General features: G+C 39.2%; 1 protein-coding gene across 1 annotated transcript in view; it reads right to left on the bottom strand.

Annotated features, from left to right (window-relative positions):
• The window catches only part of COL6A6 (collagen type VI alpha 6 chain), a 130,812-nt gene that overhangs the window by 9,583 nt on the left and 97,306 nt on the right, over positions 1-23,923 (bottom strand). Inside the window, exons 30-36 of the mRNA XM_035727836.1 lie at positions 23,414-23,449; positions 23,266-23,302; positions 21,390-21,401; positions 17,763-18,256; positions 9,540-9,636; positions 6,020-6,691; positions 3,068-3,161 (exon numbers count right to left, since the gene is read on the bottom strand). Coding sequence (XP_035583729.1) covers positions 3,068-3,161; positions 6,020-6,691; positions 9,540-9,636; positions 17,763-18,256; positions 21,390-21,401; positions 23,266-23,302; positions 23,414-23,449 — 1,442 coding nt within the window. The remainder of the gene's footprint in view (positions 1-3,067; positions 3,162-6,019; positions 6,692-9,539; positions 9,637-17,762; positions 18,257-21,389; positions 21,402-23,265; positions 23,303-23,413; positions 23,450-23,923) is intronic.

Raw genomic sequence — 23,923 nt, 5'->3', positions numbered from 1 at the left:
TAGCTGGATTTTATTTTGTTTCTTAAGTCCATCTATCTCTATAACTGGCATGTTTAGTCGATATTTATTATGACTCCTGATATATTTAAATGGATTTGATTCTGCTGTTTTACTTTGTGCCTTCTACTTGTCCTCCCCCCCTTGCCTTTTTATTTAAAAAAATATTTATGTTGTTGTTTTTATTCTATTTTCCTGCACTACAGTTTTGGTAGTTAGCTACATTCCATTTTTCTTTTTCACAGGTACCATCACAATTTCTAATACATTTTTAAGAGAGTCTAAAGTTTTTCAGTAGTCAGCCCAAACAATTCAAGTTCCTAGAGCCCTTAACTCCATTTACCTCCCGATGACATGTATTATTATTATTGTCCTGTTTTTCAGTACCACCTTTTTTACCCTTCAGGCTCAACTTCATTTTTTTTAAATAAAAGATTATTTTATTGTCCAATATATTTTCTCAAGTTTAAGTAATATTAATATGTATAGTCTTAGTACAACAGTTTTTTTCTGTAAACCACCAGGTGCCTACAAATATCTTATTTTCATACCTTTGTTAACAAGTATGGCTTTTGTGTAACCCTACAAATTAGATATTACTATTGCTTAGAAATCTAACATTTAGGTCTTCCTAAATATTGTCAAGTTTTGATCATTTATTAGTGTTGCATCTCAGCCCTTCCTTCCATAGTCATTTTTATGTTCCTTGAAGTACATACTTTAGAAGTTCCTTTAGCAAAGGTCTTTGTGGTGAACTGTTTTTTGTTTATCCTAATTATTTTTGTTATACCATTATTTTTTAAAGTTGGTTTAAGTTGATAAAAATGTTCTTCCACTACTTTAAAAGTTCTTAACAGTTTTGTGGCTTCCACTATTGCTACTGATAATCCAGCTGCCAACCTAATTGTAGTTTCTTTGTAGATAATCTTCTCTTTCTTTCAGTCTGCCTTTTTCTTTGGCTTGATGTCTGCATTCCACTACGCCATGCCTAACGGCTCTTTTTATTTATCCTGCCTGTTGTACCTTGTCTTTTCTTCACCTTTTAATTCATATCTTTGATAAGTTCTCGAAAATGACCATCTCTTGATGTATTTGAACATTATCTCATTTATTATTTCTATTTTATCTGATTTCAAGAATTCCAATTTGATATAGATCTTTCCATTCTGTTCTGTCTCTAAACTTCTTACATTTATCTTCTCTGCATTCTCAATGATTTCTTCAGCTTTATTCTCCAGTTCACTGTGTTTCTCTTTAGATGTGTCTATTATTCTGTTTAATTCATCCACTGAGTTTTATTTTTTAATTCACAGAATATTGTTAAGAACAAAACCATGAATAAATAAATACCTTTATACTTTTCACCTATTTGGTTCTCCAAATGTTACCATCTTGTTACTCTGTGTGTATACACACACACACACACACATATATATGCATACACACATCCATATATGATGTGCGTACACACACACACACACATAAAACCCCATCCTATTTCCTTTTAGGGAAACCACCTGAAAATAGATTGCAGATATTATACGTGTTACTTTTAAATGCTTCAATATACCTATCTCAAGAACAAAAACATTCTCTCATATGAACATGATAGTATTACTACACATAAGGAAATTCACATGAATTAATAATATCTCCTGACATATTGTTCATACTCAAATTTCCCCAGTTGTCCACCAGAAGTCATTTATATGAGCTTTTTTTCTGACCTGGGATCTAGTCAAGGTTCACACCATTACAATTGATGATTATGTCTCCTTAGTCTCTCCCATTTTAGAATAGTACCCCACAACTCCTTGCTGCTCATGACATTGAAATCTCTGACTAGGTCAGCTGTTCTGAAGAAATCTCCATATTCTGGAACTGTCTAATGGTTTCCTCATTATGAGACTTGGGTCAAACATTCCCTGCAAGAATCTTACATTCAAGGTGATGTATCTCCCCCTGTATCACCTCAGGAAGCACATAATGTCAAATCTTGGCCACAGTGGGAACTGCCAGATCTTACCATGTACATGCATATTTCCTTTCTTTGTAATCAATAAGTTAGTAATATGTGAATGGTCTGGGAGACTGTAAAATAGCCTGTTCCCAAACAACCTGTCACCCAGTGGTTTTAGCATTCCTTGATTCTTATCTAACTCCATTATTACACTGGAGATTACAAATTGGTGATTTTTAAAAAAGATTTATTTATTCACGAGAGAGAGAACATGCATGAGCAGGAGGGGCAGAGGAAGAGGGAGAGAGATTCCCAAGCAGACTCTGCGTTGAGCACAGAGCCCGACACAGGACTTGATCTCACGACTCTGAGATCACGACCTGAGCCAAAATCAAGAGTTGGACACTTAACCAACTGCCCCACCCAGGTGCCTCACAAATTGGTGATTTTTTAAAATTCTACCATTTTCTTCTATATTTATTAGCTAGCATACTTCTATAAAAAAGAGCTTTCACTATGCTCCTCCCTTTTCGGATCTCTATATAGACTTGTAGATTTTGAAAATTCATTCTGTTATAATGCATTACCATTATTCTTTGTGATGTCAAACTGTCCAAAATCAGGCCAGTAGGAATCTTTTCAAGATAGCTCCTTTGTCTTTTTGACATGACATTGCTAGTTTTTTACTACTTCCTTGCTTTCCGGCATAATGAATATTTGAGAGTCATATTGTACTTTCCCTCCTACAGTCTAGAATTAGCTTTTCTCTCTCCAAGAAACCCTGGTTCCTTTGAGTGGGGAATGATATTTAGAAACCACTATCTGGTCATTAATTATGCTCATTGCCACTCAAGTGTCCCATTGGTTGTTTTAGTTCCACATTTAGATTTTCCACTTTTAAAAAATCTCTGGTTGTTTTTCAGATCAACCTGGTCATTTTTTATTATCTCTTATTCCCCAAATTATATTTTAATATCATGTACCTGTAGATTTTGTCCAAATAGGATGGAGAAGGAGGGAGAGGGAGAAAAGGAGGAGGAAGAAATTATAGAGAATGAGGAGAAGAAAGGGGGGCACATTGTTTATCAAGTTTTCTCAAGCTGAAAATACCTTCGCCACTGCCGTGGGGGCGGCTTCAGATCTGTAGAGCTCAGTCTATTGCACTTCATTTTGAAGTTTATGGGTGGATATTTGTTGATTGCACCTAGGAAGAGAAAAGTCTGTGATGAGTCCCTTATTCATGGCTATTAACATTACGGCAATCTGCTCTGTATGCAAAGTATCACTTCACTGTTTTCGATATTCATTAAAGGAAGATACCAACTAAGGTGGCCAACTGAGATGAAAGCAGGTTTCTCAGGGGAGTCTCTAAAACTAGGTTTAGAAAATACATCTCTGCTGAATTTATAGGCAGAGCATTCAACTTATTTTTCAATAAGATGACTTTAGCTGCTAAAGTTGGTCAACGTTAGAGGAGATATTATGAGCTAGTCCTAAAGTCTGGTCTCTAATTGACATGAACTATTCAGAATAGTTATTTTTTATTTGCTCCTTTGCAATATCAAAATGCAAAGGGAAAGCGATATTCCCTTTATGGTTTCTGTGTCATTAACAACAGTAACAATAGTGCCATCTTGGGTTTAATTCATTAGTGGCTCACTTCATTTGGAAGGACAGTGATTTTTTATAATAACAAAGTATGCCCCTTCCCACAAAATTTAAACATTTAAAAGCCATTTTTGATGGGAAACTTCAAAAAATGTATCATTTATTACCTTGAAGCATTAAATTGAACAGACTTGGTAAACACAATTAAATCTCTTCCTTGGTGATCAAGGGTCATTAAATAACAAGTTCGTCCTGGGTTGTGATATAGCACCGTCCCTAAAGCTGCTGTTGCAGAATGGACTGTGTGATTCTAGACTGAATGGCCCAAGACTGTGATGTTGTGCATTTTATTTCTTATCTGTCCTAGTTCTAAGCATCAGGTTGTCAGTTTTGTTTCTCTTAGAAAATGTGTTATTTCGGATGTGGACTGTGCTCGATAGCCGCCTCGATCACAGCATGGTGTTAAATAAGAATCAGAGAGGAAGCTGCACTAGAATCCCCAGGAGGGCAGTGATGGTGTCTGTTTGGTCACTCCTTGGTACCCCCACAATCTGGGGCGCCTGGGAGGCTCTGTTGGTTAAGCATCCAACTTAGTTTTGGCTCAGGTCATGATCTCAGGGTCCTGAGACTGTGCCCTGTGTTGGACCCTGTGCTCAGCGCAGGGTTTGCTTGAGATTCTTTCCCCCCATCTCCCTCCCCCCCTGCTCCTCCCCCATAGCTTGTGCCCTCTAAAATAAATAAATGTTTTTTTTAAAAAAAGATAGCCCCACACCCACATTGTGAGTGGCTCAGAGTAGGTACCTGATACATATGCGTTGATGTAGAATGAGCATGAGTCTGTGGGCTTGTTATATGATTATGTTAAAGCCTTTTTCAACTTCTACTTTTACAGTTGTATTTCAAAGACGGGAGATTTCTAGATCCTTAAGTTCTAGAAAAGTAGTGTATAATTGTGTCACAATTACAGTTTTCTGAAAGCACTTTATATCTCTCTCACCTACCCCAAGTAATTCTTAAAACATCTCTTTTCCTTTCCCTGGGTGGTGATAGGGTGTCATTTTTATCTATTCGTACAGTTTGACTAATTACCATGAAACACCACAAAGAATTTTGGGGGACTGAAGAAGGAAATTCCATCTTAAATGTTCTTTCAATTTTTTTTCCTCACAAGGAGTGTTTCTTTACAAGTTTCTCAGTCTTTCAAAGTGTTCTTTTGTTTTCCCCTTATAAATGCCTTGTAATTACTTTTTTTCAGAATGATTCCTGGCCCCCTTTTTTTTTGCCCTTTTCTCTAGCTCCTCTTTCTGACTTCCTATTCCAAAACACATCCACATAAATTTTATTCTAGGAGCTTGTTTCTCCAGTGTTTCTCAAACCATAACGTGCATATGAATCACCTGGCAATTTGATAAAAATGCAGTTTCTGGTTTAGAATGTCTGGAGTAGGGCATGAAATTCTGCATTTTTCATGAGCTTCCAGGTAATGCTGATGATGTAGGTCCTAGACTCACATTTGGAGAAGCACAGGACTAGGGGACATGACATCAGTACCATCAACAATTTCCCAAGGTTCCTTAGACCTCACCTATAGTGACTAGTCCGTCTTTGCAACCTTAACTCGTCTCACTGTGTAATGTCAGTGACAAGTTTGAGACTCTATCAGAATCTCCTGTAAGCTACACTGGGTGTCCTTCAGCCTGTGTATTTACTTTTCTTCATCTGGACTCTAAGGGCTCATTCACCATGAGAATGTTCAGAAATCTGACGATTTTTCAACCTCCAGAGTCATAGTAGGACATGGCTTCTTTTTACCCATTCCATTGCATACAAAGTGAATTGCATACTTTCAAGGCAAAATTTCTCCAAGAAATACAGCCCATGTTTCTTTTTTATGAGTACCAGTTACACTAATTGCTGGCATCATAAAAAGTCATCAACAAGGCTGAGAAAGTTTTGCAAGGATGTATCTTTCATTCTGACAGGTAAAATGATATCCCCTAATACCTCAAACTCTGCCTTTGGAACTTGTAAAAAAGCAAAGCTGAGAATTGTTGAATTTTTCTTTGGCTCTCTCTTTTGGCGTGTTAACTGATGAAGCTTTCCATCGAAGGGCAGGTGTTAATGTTACATGGCAAGGATTTCTACTTTATAGCTAAGGTCCAGGCGGTAACTTTACACCCCCAGACTATATTGCTCTATGCAGACAGATGTGTGAGCAGCTGCTTGTTATGATTGCTTCTCCATAGGAACCAGAGGCATAAAAAATTTGAGCCAGAAAATTAAATGCTAGGAATCAGAGGTTTCCTCTCTCCACCATTACAAATTTTCCTTTCTGACCCTGCAGTGCCCTTGAAGATAGAGATTTCCAAGAATCCATGTCAGTTCATCAACCCTTCTTTGGGAATACCAAATAATACTCTTAATGTGTAAGAAAGAACAGATTTTATGACTTACGCCTGATTGAGTTTACAAAGGATTTCACAAACTTCACACTGTATCTGTGGTCAGGTTTATGAATTCGGCCAAGCTGGACCAAGTGGTGATCCAAAGGGTAGCTGGCTAGATCTTCTAGTTCCTTGTCATTCCAAGCAGGGCCAAGGGAAAACACAAATAGGGTATAACCTTGACATTTGGCTCTCAAGGATTCTTTCTTTAAGGTTTCCCTGTCCAAGTGACTGGTTTCCCCAGCGGATATCACAAATATGACTTTGTTTCTTCTCATATTGGGTGTATTTAAAAAGATATTGTCCAGGGTCCACTGTAACGCATGACCAATGAAAGCATCTCCATTTAGTTGTTGAACTGATTCTTCCAGGTGCCTCTTCATGAGGCGTTTACTGTTGTAGGTGGTAAGGTTGAACTCAGTTCTAACAGGACTCTTCTGAGTGTTGGGTAGGAAGTTGGGGGGAGCATGGCTTAATAGGGCCACTCGGTCTCCAGTGACAGAGGTCTCAGGCTCTGGGGTGATCTCAAAGTGATCTAACAGTGCTCCCAAAAATTGTCTTATGTCTTCAAATTCAGCACTTCCCATATGCCGGGAGCTGTCCAGAAGGAAAGCAGCATCCACGTAAGACTGTGCAGGGGGTGGTTTGGCTTGATCGCAAAGAGCGTCTGGTTTGCATACATCTGCAGACCAAAAGTCACATAAGGCTACTAAAACAGACTGGACAGAAAAGATAGCATCTCAAATATTCTAACATTTGAAAACTGCATAATCTTTGATATTAAATATCAAAGATTACTAAATGACTTTGATATCAACAACAAAAGATTTCCTAGTCCATAGTTTGCATCTATATTTAAAACGTACAGATTTTACACCCAGTTGGTGTATTGAATTCCATTCGCTAAGGCATTTGACTTTTAAAAATTAGGCTGCTTTCAACAGAAGCTTAATCTTGGCTGTATTTTAAGTTTATAAAGATTGAAGTGGACAGTTTATCTCATATAAGAGTATACCTTATCATGACATAAAAGCTAATGATCTCTCTAGATAGACAAGATACAGGTTAAACCAATTGTCCTTATCATTATGCTCACACTGTTCTACTATGAAATGTAGTATGCTTAACGAGAGTGGGGAAAAAAGCAATGAATTCTTTTACTTCAATTTAAATAAAGGTTTGTAACTCAATGTCCATCTGGGTGTGGACACTAAGGACAAAGCTACAGCTCATGTTTGTCTCTCCAGTGTGCTTATTAGTTCAAAGCTCAATACGTGTTTGTAAAATACATGAATATAAATATTGCATATTAGTAAGCTTTCATAAAATATGGGGTCATTTTAATAGATATGCATATCTCATTTATCAAAAGAATGTGTAGTAATAAAACAGGAGTTAATTCCATTGAATCTGACCACAATGAATATTCAGAGGAATAAAAAAATTTGGAACTGGAAGGATCTTAGAGGTCACCTAATCTAATTTAACAGAAGAAACTGATGGTAAGAGGGTAAAATCATTCTGCCAAACAATACGCAAGTGTTTCTAGAAGTTTCTACATATGAAGTCAGGGTTTATTGTGAGAGACAAGGCCATGTGGTATGGCAGTGGGGAGGCCCCTTGGTCTAAGAGCCAGGATGCCTGGGCTCTGGTCTTACCCAAGTCACCACTGGGCCTCAATTCTGCCCAGTTAGGTGGGTGGGTCAGATTCACCCAGAGAACCCTTCCTGGGCCAACCTCTGCAATCTTGATGTTTCCAGTAATAGTTGCTGGTTAAGGCTGAGAATGCCTCTTTAAAAACTAAAGAGAAGAGAAATGGAATGACAGTGTGTGGACAGCTGGTACTTAGATGTGCGCCTGGGGCAGGAATAAAAGCAGTCAGATGAAAGGTTGAAGATCAGAATGCAGATCCTTGGGGATGTAGCAAACTTCCTCAGTTCAATCTTGCTCATGGACTCCATAAAGATGTGGCTTTGCACAAGTTATGTTGCCCTTACAGAAATTCAGTACAATTTTACAACCATGTTTAATGGTCGAATGACAGAACAGTCAGCTGCGTGCTGGGCAGTTCCTAAAATCAGAGACAGCAGGCTGCCCATTTGCTCAATTTTGTGGTGTTTTTTAATTGCAGGAAACGACAGCCAAAATATCTTCCCTTATATGCCCCAGAGACAAAACAAGGATTTAAGCCAAGAAATGGGGCCAAAATCTCTCCCCGGTCACACATGTACAACTTCTGACTGTAACATACCAGCACACAAGTGTAACTGATGTGTCTGAAAGCCATGCTGAGCCTGGGGTGGGAAGCCCCCCTCACAGAACAGTCAGCCACTGCCTTGAGTAGGAGGGCCAGTGCCTAACCAACCCTGTGCTACTGAGGGGGACAGAAGGAGGGAGGGAGGCAGAGAAGGAAGGGAGAAGGTGGGGCAGGGGTAGAGGGTAAGGGAGGAGAGAGTCTAATGAGTAGAGGGAAGCAGAGGGGGAGACAGAAAGAATAGAGGGGTGTCTGAAGCAATCCCACTTCTCAGAGTTATCACCTCCCTGTGAGGTCACTTACATGGCAAGAATTAGCATCTCATTAATACACATGGAGAAGGAAAGGAATCAATCATTTTCTTCAAGACCAAATACCAAGTCCCAGGGAGAATGACGGGATCTCTGTTACTCATAAACGGTTGCGCTGTGAGGCCAGCCTTCTTGGGTCTCCTCTGGCTGTACCGTCTTTGCAAATTATCTCACCTCTCTAAGCCCCATTTTTGTCATCTGTCAAGTGGATCTAGTAATAGTTCAAATGTCTCGGGGTGATTATAAGGGTGGGATGAGACAATGAGAAGAATGCTTGGAACAGAATAAGCACAATAGCTTCAACATTAACTATCACCAGCACCACCACCAATGTTACATCAAGCAATCAGAACAGCGCATGGTTCATAAATGCCTGGCAACTGTCACAATCACACCCACTGGAGACTGCAGTGGCTTCCACTGTCTTCATAATTATTGGAACACTCAAATTACCAGCATACGCACCCACAGCCGCCTCTCTAGCTAGACGTATAGATGGTATATAAAACACGGCAATGGGCAAACCAGCATGGTCAGTCTTTCTGATGCCTTTTTGCAATGGAAAATGCATGGATTTCTACTAATTCCCACTTGTACTATAAAGCATTTCTTGGGGGGGGTGTTGTGAACGTTTGAGATTTAGAAGACACATAAATATACTTTATAGCATGAAAACCTTGGCAGTGAGACGGCTGAGTTTTTCTAATAATCGTTGTTGTTTCCTGGAAACTGCAGAAGTGTGGAGGGCCTGGAATGCAATCCTCCTGCTTGGATACCTGGGAGGAGCCCTGCTGGCTGGGGCTCTATCTGTGGACCATGCAGAATGAGGAAGTGAACCCAGAGCCCCAGGGAAATCTTCCCAAGGCCACTAGTACCCTTGCTGCCAAGGTCCAGCCATTCCTGCCAACAGTGACTCAGTGTGCTTAACAGGCCTGATCAAATTATAGTCTCTCCGTGGATCTTACCATAGCAGAAAGTACACCGCTGGAGTCTCTCTAATGCTGGCGTGTAGTCGGTCCCGGATGGAACCATTATGAGTTGGAATGTGCCAGTGTCATCAATCTGTAAGAAGCAGAAGCAAGAAAAAGAACAGCTTAGTGGATGGGGCTGCAGGAATCCCCCGGGATTGTTCAGAGCACTGAGATCTTTTGAGTACAACACTGCTCCTTCTAAAGAAGGTCATAGGGAAGCCTAGCGTGTGTCAGGGTGGCCAAGAGCCCTGTTTGGGTTTAAGCCCTGGTGTTCCCTTTAGCTGTAAGTCAGGTTCTTTTGTCTCTGTTTCCTCACCCACAAAATGGGATACTCACACTACAAACTAACAGGAATAGAGTGGGCATTAAATGGGTTCATAATTGAAACGCACGTACTGGCACAGGGTGGGTGCTGTGTGGATCATTAGAAACCACAAAGCACTTTCCTATTCATTACCTCAACAACCCAGTGAGTTTGTTCTTATGTGCATCATGCCCATTTTACAGATGAGGAAGCTGAAGCTCAAAGGAAGGTGAGAGGACTGATCAAAAGACAATGGACATGGAAGCCATTGAAGGAAGAGGGTCAGAGGACACCCCCCCACACACATACACCCCAAGTCCCAGGGAACCAAGTGAAATCACAGAATGTACTTTACAACTGTCTCTGAGTTCCGATTATGAACCAGGCATGGAAGCTAGCTTTGCAGACCCAGATCCACATCCAGGGGCTCCCCTTTGAACAACTCCCAACACCTTCCAGTTCAGTCCCATTGTTAATAACCTCTCTGGGGAGTTTGAGGCTGGAGAGCAGGGATAAAATAGGGAGGCTTCAAATAATGAAGAATAATTAGCTTGTCAGTTAGCAGATTCACAGATCCATTGATGGCTGAGGGGAAGTTATAGATATGGTCTTATCTAATGCCTAAGAGATGGGACAGACAACATTTCCCTACTCTTTCTCAGGAAAGTGTCCTTTGCATACTTTATCCATGAAGATAGGACTTGGGCAGCCATGTTTAAGTGTGTGTTTGGCGGGGGGCTGGGGGGAAGGGGGGCCGGGGGGGAGGGGGGCGGGGGCGGGGGACTCCATCCCTCTGCAGAGGAGATTGCACCAGGAATGAGAATCTGAGCCAATTGGATCCATTCTCTCAGGAATTTGGAACTGGGGTCCTGAGGGCAGTGAGTATGTTAGTCGTAAGCACTAATAAAGCTGTAGGCTGGCCATGTTCTAACTGAGGAGCAATGGGAAGGAAATGAGGGAAATGGGAAGGAGGAAAGGTGGTGGGGGCTTTCGCTAAGGCTTGTCTTTGTTTCTGCCCATCTTTTCTTCTGTGTTTGCCTTCATGAGCTGGATGGGTTAGAGGGGGAGACTCAGAGGAAATATGTGGTAACTGAAGCTTTTGGCATGATTTCTAGGCAAAATATATAGAAAAAAGGATGGTTAGTGTCTGGGAAAGGCTGAGCAGAAAGAAACAGAAAGGAGGGAAGGTGAGCATTGTTGTGGTATGAGAGAAAAAAAAAAGATGCTGTGATGATAGGGCAGTGGAGCTGGGACCGGGGTGGTGGTGCCAAATGGGGACATTCTGCAGTGGAATGCCAAGGTTTCCCATTAAACCCCCTTCCCATTTCAGCTGTCTCCAACCACAAGAATAATCTGTAATGTCAATATTATACTTAATGTTTCTCTCATTTGCAATGCTAAACAGCAGAGTAAAAAGGAAAAAAAGGCTAGCTGCAAAAGAGATTTCTCTTATAAGTCTATTAGAAATAGGGAGACCCAGTCTAAATTAGAATTCTCTATGGGCAGCAAGTAAAATTTCACCAGAAGTAAGAGGTTGTTGCCAAACACACTTAAAGGGGAAAACCTGGAGGCAAAACAAAGCTGAGATTGAGGTTTTCCAGTCAAAAATGGCCTTCTGTTTCAGAAGGGATGAACAGCTCATCACTCAGTTGATACCATCATGAGAAATTTCCAAGAGGGAGGTCACAGTCCGTGTGCTAAGGGAAATCAGTGCCAGTTGTCAGAACATCTGTTTCCAAATGCTGCTGCATGTGCCTGCATGGGGCCTGAATTTCACAGTGGACTGCTGAACTCTCAGACTAATCAAGATTTAGAAAAGCCATGATAATTATGAAACAAATTAGGGTTTTAAAATATGGCCTCCAAATAAAAATTCATTGTCACTAGATTTCTGAGTTCTGTTCCTGAAATAATAAACCACAGTTCAAGTGTAGGGAAGCACAACTGAACAGAATGGATAGAAGAAAGAAAAAGAGGACAAAGGGAGAAGTGGTAACATAATTTCCCTTCTGTAATGCCAGATATCAGTGGTGGGTTCTTATCAACTTGTATACATGCCTCTATTTTGAACCTTTCTAGACAACCCTGCTTCATTCCATCCTCTAATGGCAGCTGCATGAGGGTGTGTCTTTTGGTTTTCCACTTTGGTGTCTCCATAGCCTAGGATAGCACCTGGTATACATGAGGTGCTCACTAAGCATTTGCCGGATGAACGAACCTTGGCACCAATTCTGACTTCTGTATGCCTCTCTAGTTCTACTCAAGAGGTGTTTGGAGCCAATGCTGCTCAGATTTTGGAGGGTCATTGTCAAGAATCTGAATCTTCATTGGTGCTCTTTTGAGATAAAGTCCTTCAAGAAAGGAGCAAAGAGCTTCTAGCTGATTTGACTAGGAACTCTGAGAGACTGTTAACACTCAAAAGATTTTAAAACAAACCAACAAAATATGTTTTCTCAAGTTATAGGCTATGCACACACCTTTGAGTGGGTGGTGAAACTGTTTACTTAAGTTTATATCACCAGTACTATCAATTATTTGTATTAGGATATTGTCTCTTGTTTTGTGACTAAATAAAGCCAAGGGACAATGGGGCTGTCAATAAACAGAAGGAATTATGAGTCTGTGTGTAACCATACCTACTCACAGAATTTTTGAGCTGCTGTGTTTCATAGCAGCTTCATTTATTTGCATGGCATGGCCCAGCCTTTTCTAACTGGTGTGCATTTTCCTTTCTGAGCCTGGTTTATCAACCTGTCCATTTGCATGTTCAATGACACTAATAGCAGCATCAGCTCCTTTACAACATTTTTGTTAAATAGATTTTAGTTCATCATCAAGCAGATAAATAATAGCAATAGCAAGTGGAGCAAAAATTATCATTCTTGAATATTTACTATGCACTAGGCACGGAGGCATGGTGTCCCATCATTTCATCTACACAACAGCTCCAAGGAAACAGGCACTGCTTTCCATACTTTATAGATTAATACTCTATTTCAATTCTGTTGTGCTTATTTGACACCTTCATAGAAAATTATGGAGGTGGAAAGCGCCTCAAAAGACACCTGCAGATTGAAAAGTGAAAGGATGAAGAAACATTTATCATGCAAATGGATGTGAAAAGAAAGCTGGGGTAACAATACTTGTAGCAGACAAAATAGACTTTAAAACAAAAATGGTAACAAAAGACAAAGGACATTAACAAGCAGATATAACAATTATAAATATTTATGCATCCAACATGGGAGCACCTAAATACTTAAAGCAGTTAATAACACAAAGGAAGCAATCAATAATAATGCAGTAATAGTAAAAGACTTTAACATCTCACTTACATCAATGAACAGATCATCCAAACAGAAAAATCAACAAGGAAATGGTGGCTTTGAATGACACATTGGACCAGATGAATTTAACAGATATATTCAGAACATTCCATCCTAAAGCAGCAGAATACACATTCTTCTGAACAGATTCAGAACAGATAACATATTAGGCCATAAAACAAGTCTCAGAAATTCAAAAAGATCGAAGTCAAACCATGCATTTTTTCCTGATCAAAATGCTATGACAGTAGAAATCAGTCACAAGAAAAAAAATCTAGAAGGAGCATAAATACATGGAGGTTAAACAACGTGCTACTAAACAATGAATGGGTCAACCAAGAAATCAAAGAGGAAATGGAAAAATACATGGAGACAAATGAAAATGAAAACACAATAAATAATCCAATTCTTTGGGATGCAGTAAAAGCAGTTCTAGGAAGGAATTTTATAGCAATACAGGCCTACCTTAAGAAGCAAGAAAAATCTCGAACAACCTAATATTACACCAAAAGGAGGTAGAAAAGGAAAAACAAAACCCAAAACCAGTGGAAGGAAGGAAATAATAAAGATTAGAGCATAAATAGATGAAATAGAAACTAAAAAACACAATAGAATGGATCAATGATACCAGGAACTGGTTCTTTGAAAAAGACCAAAAAAAAAAATTTGATAAGCCAGATTCATCAAAACAGAGAGGACTCAAATAAACAAAATCAGAAATGAAAGAGGAGAAATAACAACTGACAGCACAAAGAATTAGAATATTATGAAAAATTATATGCCAACAAATTGGACAGCCTAAAAGAAATGGATAAATTCCTAGGAACATATAACCTCCCAAAACTGAAGCAGGAAGAAATAGAAAATTTGAACAGACCTATTACTAGTAATGAAATTAAGCCACTAATAAAAAATACTCTCAATAAACAAACTCCAGGACAGATGGCTTCACAGGTGACTTTCACCAAACATTTAAAGAGTTAATACCTATTCTTCTCAAACTATTCCAAAAAATAGAGGAAGGAAAGCTTCCAAATTCATTCTATGGGGCCAGCAATACCCTGATGACAAAACCAGATAAAGACACCACAAAGAAAAGAGAAGTACAGGCCAATATCTCTAGTGAACATAGATGCAAAAATCCTTAATAAAATATTAGCAAACTGAATCCAACAATACATGAAAAAAATCATTCACTGTGATCAAGTGGGATTCATTCCTGGAAAGCAAGGGTGGTTCAATATTCACAAATCAATCAATGTTATACATGACATCAATAAGAAAAAGGATAAGAACCATGTGATAATTTCAATAGATGTGGAAAAAACATTTGACAAAGTACAATATCCATTCATGATAAAAACTCTCAACAAAGTAGGTTTAGAGAGAATATATCTCAACATAATAAAGGTCATATATGAAAAACTCACAGCTAGTATCACAATGCTGAAAAATTGAGAACTTTCCCTCTAAGGTGAGGAACAAGGCAAGGATGTCCACTCTTATCACTTTTATTCAAAATAGTACTCGAAGTCCTAGCCACAGCAATCAGACAAGAAAAAGTTATAAAAGGTATCTGTATTGGTAAGGAAGAAGTAAAACTGTCACTATTTGCAGATGACATAAAACTACATATAGAAAACCCTACAGACTCCCCCAAAAGACTACTAGAACTGATAAATGAATTCTGTTAGTTCACAAATACAAAAATCAATGTACAGAAATATATTGTATTTCTATACACCAATAATGAAGCAACAGAGAGAGAAATTAAGAAAGCAATCCCATTTATAACCACACTGAAAAGAATAAAATACCTAGGAATAAACTTAATGTAGGAGATGAAAGACCTTTCTTCTGAAAACTGTAACACATTAATGAGAGAAACTGAATATGACACAAATGGAAAGATATTCTATACTAGTGGATTGGAAGAACAAATATTGTTAAAATGTCAATCCTACCCAAAGCAATCTACAGATTCAATGCAATCCCCATCAAAACACCAACAGCATTTTTCACAGAACCACAAATAATCTTAAAATTTGTATGGAACCACAAAAGACCCCAAATAGCCAAAACAATCTTGAAAAAGAAAAAAAAAGCTGGAGGTATCACAATTCCAGATTTCAAATTATACTGAAAAGCTATGATAATCAAAACAGTATGGTACTGGCACAAAAATAGACACAGATCAATGGAACAGGATAGAAAAGCCCAGAAACAAACCCATGATTAATAGTCAATTAATCTTTGGGAAAAAGACAGACTCTTCAACAAATGGTGTTGGGAAAACTGGACAGCTACAAGCAAAAGAATGAAACTGGACCACTTTCTTACACCATACACAAAAATGAACTCAAAATGGATCAAGGACCTAAATATGAGACCTGAAACCATAAAAATCCTAGAAGATCAAGCACAGGCAATAAGTTCTCTGACATTGGTGCAGCAGCTTTTTTCTAGATACATCTCCTGAGGCAAGGGGAACAAAAGCAAAAATAAACTATCGGGACTACATCAAAATAAGAAATTAATGCACAGTGAAGGAAGCCATCAACAAAACCAAAAGTCAGCCTACTGAATGGGAGAAGATATTTGCAATTGACATATCCCAAGGGCTATGTATTCAAAATTTATAAAAAACTGATATAACTCAACACCTAAAAAACCCAAATAATCCAATTAAAAATAGGCAGAAGACATGAACAGACATCTCTCCAAAGAAAACATCCAGATAGCCAATAGACACATGAAAAGATGCTCAACATCACACAACATCAGGGAAATATAAATCAAAACTACAATGAGATGTTACCTCACACTCATCAGAACTGCTAAAACCAAAACCTCAAGAAATAAGTATTAGCAAGGATGTGTAGAAAAAGGAACTCTCATGCTCTGTTGGTAGGAATGTGAACAGGGGCAGCCACTGTGGGAAATAGTATGGAGGTTCCTCAAAAAGTTAAAAATAGAACTACCTTGGGGCATCTGGGTGGTTCTGTCAGTTAAACATCTGACTCTTGATCTCAGCTCAGGTCTCGATCTCAGGGTTGTAAGTTCAAGCCCCTCATTGGGCTCCATGCTGGACATGGAGCTTACTTTAAAAGAAAAAAAAAAAAGGAGCTACTCTACAATCCAGTAATCACACTACTGGGTATTTACCCAAAGAATATGAAAACACTAATTCAAAGGGATATATGTACCCCTCTGTTTACTGCAGCATTATTATAATAGCCAAATTATGGAAGCAGGCCAAGTATCCAGTGATAGATGAATGGATAAAGAAGACATGGTATTATATACAACAGAATATTATTCAGCCATAAAAAGAATAAAATCTTGCCATTGGCAACAACATGGATGGAGCTAGAGAGTATAATGCTAATTGAAATAAGTCGGTCAGAGAAAGACAAATACCATATGATTTCACTCATATTTATAATTTAAGAAACAAAACAAACAAGCCAAAAAATAAATTCCTAACTATAGAGAGCAAACTGGTGGTTACCAGAGGGGAGGAGGGTAGGGGGGTGGGTGGGGGAAATAAGGGGAATTAAGAATACACCAATCACAGGGTGCCTCCATCGGCATCTGGCTCTTGGTTTCTGCTCAGGTCACAATCACAGGGTTGGGAGATCAAGCCCCACCTCAAGCTCCATGCTCAGCATGGAGTCTGATCCAGATTCTCTCTCTCCCCCTCCGTCTGCCCGTCCCTGCACTCTAGCTCTCTCTCTCTCAAAATAAATAAATCATTTTTTTAAAGAATATACCTATCATGATGATCACTGAGTAATGTATCGAGTTGTTGAATCACTATCTTGTACACCTGAAACTAATATAACACTATATTTACTTTATTGGAATTAAAGTTAAAAACTTAGTAAAAAAGAAAGTTCCCATGACAATAAAAAATTTTTATAACTGTGTACGGTGATAATGTTAACAAGGCTTGTTGTGGTGATCTTTTCACAATATTGACAAATAATAAATCATGTTGCACACCTGAAGCTAATATAATATTATATGTCAGTTTACCTCAAAAAAGGTCCTCTTGATCCCAGGTGGTTTATTTATATAGCCTCCCAACCAAAGAAGCTATAATAACCAGGATGGCTTTTCCTTTATAAAATTTGGATAGTTATATGATTGGTGAAGTTATAAAATCAGCCAATTGGTTTTCATTGTATAGCAACTATTGCAACTGGCCACATAAGTGACATCAGTGAATGTTTACTGGCCTTTCTGATTTAGTAGCTCTATACCAAGAGGCCACTCAGAGAGTTTCTTGGAGAAGCACTAGAATAGCAAACCTGGGGTTCAAGTCCTGACATTGCCACTTCTTAGCCATGTGAACCCAGGCATACAATTTAACCTCTCCAGGCTGTTTTTTCATTGATAAAGTGGGCGTAATTATACCTATGCCTTACATACTACCTGTGAGAATTAAACAGGGTAATGCATACAAAGGGTTTAGCATCTTCCTGGTACACAGAAATAAATAGTGTAGTTCAATACTCTTTTACAGAGGCTTTGGAATATAGCGCCCCCCTCCCCAAAGTGATGTGTAAGGCTTAACCATCTTACCGCAAATGCACGCTTGATGGAGGGCACGTTGCTGAATGCGATCACGACCGGAATGATGTCAAGGGCACTGAATTCCATAGTTGCAGTGGCAATGGTGTGGGCATCTGCCGACTGACCGCTGCTGAAGAAGGTGGCGATTCTTCTTGTGTGAGCCCCTGGAAGCGTTCTCTTGAAGACATTTCTGGAGATAAACCTCATCACTTTGCCGATCTCCCTGATGTCTGAGGACCTCTCGTAAGGAATAGCTTCAATCTCCCTGAGGAGCTGGTTCTTCTTGTAGGCGTCTGAGAAGCGGATGAGGTGCCGGACGTGAGAGGTATAGGTGAGGATAGCTATGCGAGCGCCCACCGGGCAGCTGTTCTCCCGGACCCTGACGCCCCTCACCAGGGAAGATAGCAGCTCCTTCATGCGCTCAAATTCCTGTTTGGTGACATCTCGAGACTGGTCCAAGGCAAACACCAATTCGGTGGGATGCACGGGGCATTCTGGTTTTCCTAAAGGAAAACCTTATGTAGCATGCTTACTTAAACAAATTTTTTTTTAAAAAAAAGATACATAGAGGGCAAAGTAATTTTAAATGTTAAATGTGCAAATATTTAAACAATAAGCATTAAATGCTAAAATGAGCAGTTGAAATATTAAACGTTTAAATCTTGAATGAAAATGCTATTTTAAAAATTGAATTTGCTTTTTTAAATAAAGCCCAAGAGAAAGTATCATTCAATTTGAGTTTTTATGCAATTTGTAAGTTAATGACCAAATTCCTTCTAAGTAATTTCGAAGAATTTGAGTAAGTAATCCTCAAAAGCTCATGGATATGCCCTTTTACTTACAGAAATTGGATCACTGGCATTATGTTTATTGCTGGAACTTTATACAGTTAGCTAAACTAAAACATATGTGTTTTTACTTAATAAGGAAATGTAACAGGAGTTAAGAAAGGAATGGGTCCAAAAGCTCTGTTAATGACTTCAGAGACATTAAGAAGAGAATGGATGTGCAGTATATAGAACAGCCCATCAGATGTGGAGAATAGGTGCTGCAGAGACGTGTTAGAGACCTGACCTGACTATGCACTAGCCATGTGACCTTGTCCCAGCGACTTATCTTCTCTGGGCCTCATTTTGCTCATCTGTAAAATGCCAGTCCTAAGATCGGCCACTGCAAAGCCCTGTACTGAGGATTCAAAAGCACTTAGGACAACAGGGCCTGGCACATGACAGGCGCTCAGTTAATATTAGCCATTACTATTAGAATTATCATTACAGACTTTTTCATTGTGAGAACTATATCATTTAAAAGAATGAGGAAAGCTTTCAGGGATATATTTTTATTTAACAGTTAAAAAGGCAAATTTAACCAATAAATATACCTATTACATAGAGAAACTGAATTGTTAAACTTGAACATTAAATGTTAAATTCAGACTTATTTATTGAACCCAATTCATTCATTTTAATCCCAGTACCCTGCATTTATCACAGTTGGCACTTTATATCTGTCTGATTATCTGATTAATGTTTTCCTCTCCATGAAGTGTGAAGATGGGGACTGTGTCTCTCCTGATCTGCCAGATTATTAGTTCCTGCCATTTATCAGGGTTCTAATAAATGTTGACTGAATGAAGAAGAAGCAAACAAAGGACAGTTCTTTTGCAGCAGGTACAGGAAGAACAGAACTTTTATAATGGGGGAGATTCCTGGTATTGAAATGTAGGTTGGTAAAAGGAAATCTCAATGATGTACTTCTCTTGGAGGGGTGCCTCCTCTCATTCAGATGCCAGCAAGTCAGATTCAGAGATAATAAAAGCAGCTTGAGGCCTACCAGCTCTTTATGAGAACTCAGAAACTCAGATTTGTTGGGGCTGGCCTGGGCTGGTCAAGGAGTGAGTCCTCTGCTGTGACCAGCTGAGCTTCGTTCCCGTCTTGGTGCTAGAGGATTATCTCCTTCTGGTCCTGGACTCTGTGACCTAATAGGCTAACGGACCAGTAAGAATAAACATTTAACCCCAAACCAAACTGCATCTCAGTGGAGACAGGACATAATTTATTAGCCTCTGAGTCTAACTTAGAAGGCTTGAGCAGATGTTAAAAAATATTGAGGTCATGTCAACTTTACAATAAAGGGTGGAAGTTATGACTAAACATGGAAGTGGTTCTGCCAGCTTTTTGTTTGGGCTGTGATTTGCATATGGGAACAACACAACAATAATGCCCCTTCAGGTGCAATTTAGAGATAAAGGGAAAAAAGACTCACAGCACTGGCTGAACTATGAAAAAATTCACGTTTTCAGGAAAAAATACCTAAAAGGTAATTCAACTTGCAAAATACATTTTCTGAAATCCAGCAAGCTGCCAGGAAACCAGAAGATTCTGAAGAACACTGGGCTGGCTTGTGGTGGTACGTAGGAGGCCCTCCTCAAGGCACAGATGACCACATAGAGACCTCGTATGGCTCTGTGGCTATACACCGTACACTGATGGCTACTGGTTGGCACAGAGCAGGTGATGACAAGGACAGGGAAAGAGAAGCCACTGACATGTACCTAACGCTCTGCAATGGCAGCCCTCTTCAGGCCACCATCACATTTGTCTGGAATACCACCACACCCTCCTCACTCGTCCTCGGGCCTTTAAACTTATCCTCCCCTACAGTCTACTCTTCCACAGTAGCCCAAATAAGCGTTCACAAATCCTTCATCAGCTCATGTTCTTCCTTCAATACTTTGAATAAACCCTTTGATACCCTCTCATTGCAATTTGAATCTAAAAAGTTCAGCTTGACCTGGCTTCTGCTTGCTTTATTTTTTCACAAGCCAATCTCCCCTTCCCTCACTGGACTTGCATCATTTCCTAGGAAATGCCTACATCTGTCTTGTATCATGACCGTTGCACTTGCTCTTCTTTCTCCTGGCTCTTGTAAAGCTGGCTTTTTTTTCTTCTTCAGTCCAAACTCTAATGTCACTGCCTCAAAGAGGAGCCCTCCATCCTAAAGCAACTCTCCCCTCCCCTAACATTCTGTGAGAGAGCATCCTATTCTTTATCCCTTTCACAGCAACTATAGGATTCTGTATTTCTTTGACGTGTTTATCATCTGGATCCTCTGCTGGAATGGAAGCTTCTGAAGACAAGAATTATGTCCATCTTAATCAGCCCTGTTCCCCAGTGCCTAGTACACCGTATGCTTTCAATAAATGTTTGTTGAGTGAGTGAAGATGCAACCAGAGGGCATGGATTGATGGGTTTAGACAAAAGGTATAGGGTATAAATGTGTAAGACGGTAACTGTTGTTACATCTACATTCTTAACCACCAGACTACAGAGACAATAGAGAAAATGAAGGGAAGGAGATATGTTATTACAAAAGACCTAATGGTAACATAAATAGTATAATGTTAATCATTAAAATATTAATAAAAAATCAGACTTGGTTGAGAAACAGCTGTGAGACTCAGCTAAAGCAGAATGATTTATTGGAGGCAGGTCTGTGCAACCAGTATGAGGCAGCAAAGACAGCTCAGAAAAAATTTATATCATTTGGCAGGCAACACATTGTTTTAACTCCTCTTTCCAGATGTATGACATTTTGGAACTTCATTATAACTTACTGTAAATAAAGATTACTCACCATGTCTGCCAGCTGGGGGAGAAGAACAAAGGAGATTGGGTTATTATTTGGTAGAACAGAGTTCTGTACTGTGTAGGGAAATCATGGCAGTAGAAGCTCTGCCCTGTATGCTTTTTGTAGGTGACTCAAACATTCAGGCAACAGAAAGGGTCTGGAGAAAAGGCAGACGGGTCCCAGCATCTTGGCAAAAACCAGGCAGGATGGGAGAGGTGGGACAACATACAGCCGTAAATCAGTGGCCTGCAGCCAACTGTCAGAGGGAAAGAACCTTTGCCTGGGAAAGAACGTCACACTGCAGAGAGGTACACTGAATTTGGAAAGGTTAAAAGGGTCTAACCTCTCCTTGTTCTAATTTTTCTCCAAGTAGAGATCTATAGAAATGGATTTTATATATATGCACATATATAATTCTGTACAGATAGGTATTTGTGTGTGTGTATAAACATTAGAGGTGGGTTTACTCTGAAGCAGATGAAGCATAAATATGCTTTAGGTCTGCACTGTCCAATATGGAAGTCACTAGCCACATGTGACTATTTAAATTTTAATTAGAATTAAATGTATTAATTTCAGCTTCTCAGTAGCACTACCTTTCAAGTACCCAAAGTCAAAGGCTAGTGGCTAGTGGCTCCCATATTGAACAGTGTGGTAGAATACCTCCATTACCGCAGTACGTTCTATTGCCTTTGACATCTCACCTTCTCATTTGCCCAGTGCAAGACCCTGAGAGGGGACCTAGCCATGTGTTCACATGATCATGTGCTTTTACAATATGCAAAAGTTGTTGGTTGTGATTTCCTTTCCTGTTCTGAACAACACTTTCTTTTGAAATAATTTTATACCTACTTTTGGATTTATAATTTTGTATTGAGCCTCTTAAATTATAAAAGATTGGGCCTCATCACACTTGGATCTACCTGTGAGTCATTATAGTTCACGTGGCTCTAATGTCAAAAAGTGAACTGTATTAAGTCAGCCCAAAGCAACCAGCCTTCATGACTTATCATATATATTTTGATTTTTCATCATGGGTGGTTCCATTATGGTACAAAAAGCTAGAGTTGAGTCAACACTGCATTCAAAGCTTTAAATAGTCTGTGTCTTTGAGACCAAGGCTCTCTACAGAAATGGGCTCCAAAATACCTCAAAGGAATTTTTCATTCATTGTGTTTATTTGGGAAGTCATTACACATTTGTAAATAAACACTAAATAGTCAATTCTTCCCTCATCTTATATGTGGAATTCCTTTAATGGTGCTAACATATATTTTGATAGAAGACACTGCTATAGGAGTCTTAAAACAAATTCAAAAGAGCATTTGCCAAACCAAAATGCCTTTTTGCTTTAAAAATTTGGAGGGAGAAAAAATATATATGCAAAATGAGTAATTTTATGAGCAAATCAATCATTCCAACAAAAAGTAATCAAGCATACCTTTCCAGAAAAGAATAAACAATAAACCAAAGTAAGTGTTCCCACCCATCAGGACACCTTATTATCACAGCTAGCTTTCACACCAGATGAATTCAATCCTGTGTTACTGTCAGATGTTAATCATTTTTAAAAGTTCAGTGTGACTCTCCATTGATTGATTTCACCATTAGAAGAGTTCTGACCTCATACCTCAATTTTCCCTAGGTTAAAAGCACTAGATATAGTATTAATTAGTGCTTGGAACAGGTTCTAATAGACGTGAAGGCAGTCAGAGAAGGAGTTAATAGTCACCAGTCTATGTTGACTCAAAATATATGCAGTGACATCTCTAATGTTAAGAGATTGGGTAGTAAATTGGCTCAATTCTGAGTGCAGACTTCACTGCTCTTCTTCTACAAATGCTTTGACAACTTGGGTGATCGATTTAAGCAGGATACTTACGGCTGTGGTCCCGTACATACTGAATGAGCTCACACATCTGCAGTTCAAAAATAAAACAAAGAATTAACCGACCGACTGCCAGGTCTTCAAGTCTAAAAATAAATTTAACGGAGTACAGAGCATTCTGTTGGAGTCAGGAGATACATACAGAAAATGAAGCCAATCCTCTGGCCCCTTTCACACCCTAGGAAACAAAAGAAATGTAGTCTCATTGCTCTGCACACACTCATCAGTAGCCAGAATGTGCATTAACCTCAGAAAGTGAAGCTTTCTAAAGTTTTTATTCTTACTAAGTTAGAGGGAAAAAAGAATACATGTAGAATGATCCTCATTGCTGAATTAAGAGTAACATTCATCTAGCAAGCTTGATGAACACAAACCTCCAAAGGCCACCCTCCTCCAGCCCCATCTGTGGACAACAAGGGTCATTCAGAATCTAAGGATGGAGCTGAATACTTAACACTGGCAAGAAGAGCTTTGGAGCAGGTTTATGGCTTAGATATAGATAAGGCTGAACCATCTATTATAACTGCCCATCCTTAAGGGACAGAGTTCCTCAACCCCATACTTTGCCTTGGCCACTGAACAGCAGCTGAACTGAACCTTCCTCTGTTTCCATCACTGGTTGGATGACAAAGGGACCAAACTCAAACTGTAT

The sequence above is a fragment of the Zalophus californianus genome, chromosome 1 (assembly GCF_009762305.2).
Source record: "Zalophus californianus isolate mZalCal1 chromosome 1, mZalCal1.pri.v2, whole genome shotgun sequence".
NCBI classification, from domain to species: domain Eukaryota; kingdom Metazoa; phylum Chordata; class Mammalia; order Carnivora; family Otariidae; genus Zalophus; species Zalophus californianus.
The sequence above is the reverse complement of the archived record's forward strand: the minus strand, read 5'-3'. Positions and strand labels throughout refer to the sequence as shown.